The sequence below is a fragment of the Camelina sativa genome, chromosome 13 (assembly GCF_000633955.1).
Source record: "Camelina sativa cultivar DH55 chromosome 13, Cs, whole genome shotgun sequence".
Classification (NCBI taxonomy): domain Eukaryota; kingdom Viridiplantae; phylum Streptophyta; class Magnoliopsida; order Brassicales; family Brassicaceae; genus Camelina; species Camelina sativa.
Genome location: NC_025697.1, coordinates 21,183,001 through 21,189,000, shown reverse-complemented (window position 1 = coordinate 21,189,000; position 6,000 = coordinate 21,183,001). Strand labels below are relative to the sequence as shown.

Here is a 6,000-nt window from a genome sequence, read left to right as displayed (position 1 = left end):
TTTTTTTTTTTTTTTTTTTTTTTTTATTAGGGCTTTGATACCATGTTACAAAGGAAAACTCGATGCCCTTCTCATTATATTATGTCAAGTATATATACAAGTGTGGATGAATGTTCTCCAAGTAATATCACACACATATAGAAACAGAATATTATGTAATCCCTTGTCTATCATTCATAATCCCTTGTCTATCATCTACAATATTTTATAAGGTTTTGAATAGATTTTACAAGGTTTTAGGTGGGTTTTACCAAGTTTTACAAATATTATAAAATGTTTTTAAAAGATTCTTATAAACATTTCAATTTTTATATTCCTGTTGTAGTTGTATTTGAAGTCATGATGAAAAAAGCTTGTGAATTTTACATTTCAAAATTTACAAGAAGTGTATGTCTTTGGACGAGGAGTCACGAGGACCAAATCTATCATAAACACAATCGAGCCAAAGGATATTTGTATTATTGAAAACAAGTCATTAAGCTTTATGCGTTACTATTGTTTTGGTTTTGTTGGACGAGGACGAATCTTTTTTATACGTTTTGATTCGTGGGGGTCTGTGGTATACACGTCAGATGCAAAGTCATTCAATCTTGCAAGCTAAAAGATCAGGATAACATTGTTACCGTGTGTTGCATTCTTTAGGCAACAGAGATCCATTGGGGGAATTTCGACAAGTTATATCCAAACACATTTTTAGCTCTTTTTTGTTCTCTGTTTCTTTCCATGTTTCTAATCGTTGCATCTCCATCATTTTCTATAGAACATAAAAAAAAAAAAAAAAAATGTATTCAATTGATTATAAGCTGGGATTCTGTTGAAACCCTAGGAATGTCTTTCAACCCGTCGATCGTCATCTCCTTCGCAAGCTCGAAGGTGGATTCAAACTCGCAGGTTAACCTCAGAGAGATTGTTGCAGTCTTTAAACAGTTGGAGTTTGCTAGGAGGTATGTCAAGAACTCTTCCTCTTCTGATCTATCTGCATATCCATTCCACTCAATATCCTCGAGTTGTGACGACACGCATCCAGGAACAAAACTCGGTTGAATCCATGAAAGAGGAAGATCCTTGGTGGTATATTCCTGCGAAAAGCAAAAACCGCAATATATATTAGGCATATATCAAACACAAACATGCAACCTTACTTCTTTTAACACATCTGCAAAGTTGGAGGCAGGAGGGAGGACACGTACGCAATTGATCACAAGAGTTTTTAGTTTCGGAGAATTTTCAAGAAACAGTAGAGTTGGTTTCACCCAGTCTGTTTCTTCTGGAAGTATCTCACAGTCTATAAGCCGAGAAAATTTGATAGTGCTACAACACACAACCTGTGATGAACAAAGCCAACATATCAGCACGCAGCTAGATGCAACAATGAGATCACAAGCAAGGAGACGAAAGAGAGAGAGAGAGAAGAGAGAGCTACCGTTGCAGCAGTCAAAAACAAGGCAAGAGACGAGACCGATGAAAGAGATCTTAGAAACTTGTCATCAGGATAGTAAGAAGCAGTGTCGATAACTGCACTATCAAGACCAGGCAGCTCCATCGAGCAAGAGTCTCCCGAAGAGTCACGGAAGTCAAAGTGTGTTAATGCCGGAGTAACTATAACCAAGTACCTACCAGTATCTCCTACACCACAGCCGTATCTATAATTTCTATAGGATAAGGACGATAAATTAGGCACTTCCACACGAAACCTCGTGACATTGTCATCCTTGTCATTTCGTTTGACGCACAGTGTCGCAAGAATAGGGCAGCTCGCCAAGAGCCTAACCAGAGAATCATCGTCTTTGTAAACCACATAGTCAAGCTCGAGGAATCTGAGGGATGGGAGGGAAGCGGAAGAAGGAACATCCACGAGAATCTTGTCGGAGAGAGTCAGTATCACGAGAGATTTGCAGGAGTAAAGGGTATTGGGCAAGCTGGCTGGATCAACGGCGGACCAGAGGAGTTTGAGTTTTATCTCAAGCACCCAGCGATCAACGGCGTTTGCAACCCACTTCCCGACATGAGCATCGGTAGGACAACTTGGACCGAGTTCAATACACAAGCTGCGAATTACGGGTGCTCTGTGGAGTTGCAGTGAATTTTCAAGAAACCACCAAACGCTCTTTTTGCTTTCAACCTCCACTGCTTTCTCATGCTCATGCTCATCATCGTCCACATGCTTATCATCATCATCATCATCATCATCATCACTATCCTCCTCCTCTTCGATGGTGTCTTTGTACTCAAGTCTCTGTTTCATCGTCCAAACAGAGAACCATCGTTTGGACAGAAACATGGTGGCCACTGCGTCTTTTGTCGGAACAAGATCCAAGATTATTACGAGCAAATCATCGGGCAATGCACTAATCCTGTCTTCAGGAACGGTTTCTTTAATTCCCGCATCACAATTAACGGTTTGTAACATCTTTGGATCTTCACAACCTAAAAGAGAAAACTTTGTAATAATCGTTCTCTTTCGTTTTTGGACGACTTGTCAACTCATGGCTAAACCCTATCAAATATTCCCCTTTTATATTACAGAGATAAAGTTAAATTAGCATTTTAGAGATAACTTAAAAATATTTATTTTTCTTTTTAATCAAAATATGGGATATTTCCTTTTCTCAAATTCACAACCAGCGGGATCAGAGAACAACGAATAAGAACAAAACAAATAATTTTACCTTTTGATAGGGTATGGGAAAGAATGAATGAATCAATCAATCAAGCTGCATAATTTAGACTGGAACGCAGCAATTGTCAATTTGGGGAAGAACAGAGCCGGGCCAAAAACTTCGGGTTAATGGGCCGGATTTAAATGTTTTTCAATGCGTCTTCTAAATAACCACAACAAAAACGCTGCGTTTCTTTATATGTATGTTTTATGAGATGCTATAATAAATAGGAATCAAAACTAGGTGTGGGCATAAAAACCGTACCCGAATACCCAACCCAGAATCCGACCCAAAAAACTGGGTCCGGGCTGGGTACGGGTTTGCCTATAAAACCCTATTGAGTTCTATTTTCTAATATCCGTGAGTTCGGGTTAGGGTCGGGTAATACACAGTACCCGTTTGGATACCCATTAAACCCGAACATATAAACATATTTATAATATTTATCATTAATATAATACAATTACCCCAAAATTATGATTATAATTTTGAATATTTCATTTAGTTTTATACCTAAATATCAAAAATAATCAAAATATCTAAAATATTTTGTTATGTAAGTCAAAATTTAACTAAATTTATTTAAATTTAATTATATTTTTTCGGGTACCCGGTAGTTCGGGTACTAATCGGGTTCTAAAATTTGTAAACCAAACCGACCCGAACCCGATAGTACCCAAACCGAACCAAACCCATATATCTAAAAATACCCAATGGGTTCTATTTTTCTAAATCCGTTTACCCGAACCCGAATGAGTAATACCCGAACCCGAACGGGTTACCCTAATGCCCAACCCTAATCAAAACAATGAAACAACCGAGACCAAAAGAAGTTCTAGAAGATTACAAATATCAGATAAACTTGCACAATAGAAAACGTGGCCAACAAGTACCTTTTAGGATGAGTTAGCAGACAAACAGCGTTATTTCCGTAACGTTGACGAACATCCACCTCTTTTATTCCTTCACTAGCTTAAGTGCTTAACTTCACGCGCCTCACACCTTAGTCTTCCTATCGTTGACTCCGCACGTGCTACTACCATCTCATCCTACATCACGCGGTGACAACATCCCTGCTACGATCGAGAACCCATATGCACAGAAGTGTTTGTAACAAAAGCTGCATCTCTTTCACACATCCTGCGTTTTCTTGGCGAAGGAAGACTATGTATGGACTCTGTTGTATTGTATCCCTCAGGTACTCCGGAAAAGCTTGACACAGGCAGATCTAAGGTACTCAGCTTCGAAGCTCTGATCCAGGACCACCAAACAAATTTCGCCTATGCCATTTCTCTCCTCAGAAAGGCGCATGAAGCTCTAATTCTCGAAGTAGAAGACCAGCAGCATCAGCTCCTCTTGGGCGAGGCTGAAGGCATGTTCTGTTTAATTTTCACAGCAAATTTATCATAACCTACGTAGTAAAATAGCAATACGCTATTGTGTACAGAGATGACGAATTGTTAGACTTCAGAAGCTCATCTCATATTCATTAAACTCTAGAACAAAACCTGTGATTCCTATAGTTACCAACTCGCAAGGGAATGAAAATTTCTACCGCTATGTACCATTCAAATTAGAAACGAAAAATTCAATGACGATGATGCATTTTGCGTGGGATTAATTGGTAACTACGCTGCTGCGATTACTGCCAGTTCCAGCAGAAGCAGCATGGAGTCCGACAAAAAAAACTAGCATAGCGCCTTAAAACCAGGGCCGGCCGGGAGGGGAAGCAACCCAAGCGAAGGCTTAGGGTCCCAAATTTTTTTTCCTTTTTTCTTTAGTAATTAAGGCCTTGTTTTGAAGTTTTATCTAAGCAAATCTGTAGAAAAATGTTCAACTTTATAGAAAATAAATAGATTCTTGCTTGAAAAATCAGATTTTAGTATGAATTTGGATAAAATTTTTTAACTTTTAGTGTGAATCTATTAAATAGAGTGTTCATAGTTTGTTTTTAATATAAAGGGTAAAAAAAAAAAATTGTTCTAAGGCCTCTAAACCGGATTGTGCGTAGGGCACTCAATAATACCGGACCGGCACTGCTTAAAACATGTAATGAAATAGAGAAGCAGGATCAAGAACAGCATCTACATAAGCCTGTAAAAGAAGCGGAAAAGGAATTAAGAGTAGAGAAAATGTTGCAACAGGAAACCAAACTTGGATATAGAGATAGTGTATATTGTCTGTTTCAAAATTGAATGATATTGAGATTCTTGATCAGAAAATAAAGGTCGACTACACACGATAACCATCGCTAACACAGTTCTGTAATTTAAATTTTCTTCAGATAGTGCCAAGTAACCAAATCTAATACGCGTACAACATGTGTTGGCTGATTATAAAAAAGTACAAAACTAAGATATATGAGGCAAACTAACACAGCAAATTAAGAGCAACAACTCACCTCCCCAGAACCGCCTCAGGATTGATGCCTGATTGATAGTCCCCCCATCTGCTCAAAAACCAACGCCGAAGGGTTCCCAAGAGCTGATTCAATTACTATTGCCAAGCATGTCCAATAACAACCTTGCTTGCATTATATCTAAAACCAATGCACGCACGAACTTCTTGAGCATTGGTTCCCTTCAAGTAGCCGACATCAATTTTATCCGGTCTAGGTTCTGAAAACCATAAAAACACAAACACACACACAACTGATTATTAACCAACCCTAAATGGAAAGAAAGAACGCAAATAAAATTAACTAAAAGACACAAAAGGAGGGAACTTATTACCAAACGAAGACAAACTTATTTACCAAACGAAGACATTTGAACTCTTACCCTTGTGTACTACAAAAGTACTTTTGGAGAGAAGGGAGTGTTCAAGGGAGGGCTAGCAAAAGGGATTGTTTGTTAGACTGGCACCAAGACCACACCCATTATCGATTTACCACATGGAAAAGTCAGATAATTTTGCAATTGAGCATCGCTGCATCAGGTCTATAGTAAAAGAAAGGTGAAATAAAAAAAAAAATTATTAACCCATGGATGAGAATTAATGAGACTCGCCCACGCCAAAACGAAGGAGGAGGAAGAAAAAGAGACATTAATTAAAAAAGTAAAAAAAAAAAAAAAACTTTTTCTCTGAGCCGCGGACGCAAACTCGCTCTACAAAACTAAAACAAACAAAAAAAAATTCACGTCCGCAGATTCACCTTCCTACTCTCTTTTTTTTATATAAGACAAGTCTCTCTCTCTTCACTGTTCATCTTTTGCTCTCTCGGTTCTTACAATAAACACACAAAAATGGCGGCAATGAGTGAATCCACCCTGATGAAAAATGTTGTGACGTTCTGTAAGATAATAAAAAAACATGAGAAGGTGCTGGAGCTCGCTCAAAA

The 6,000-nt window shown here is 38.3% G+C and overlaps 1 protein-coding gene across 1 annotated transcript; it reads right to left on the bottom strand.

Moving 5' to 3' along the window:
• LOC104737352 (putative FBD-associated F-box protein At1g05080) lies at positions 942 to 2,465 on the bottom strand. The gene has a single exon (XM_010457513.2). It carries the CDS (start codon positions 2,408 to 2,410, stop codon positions 1,349 to 1,351), a length of 1,062 nt encoding a protein of 353 aa, XP_010455815.1. The 5' UTR covers positions 2,411 to 2,465; the 3' UTR covers positions 942 to 1,348.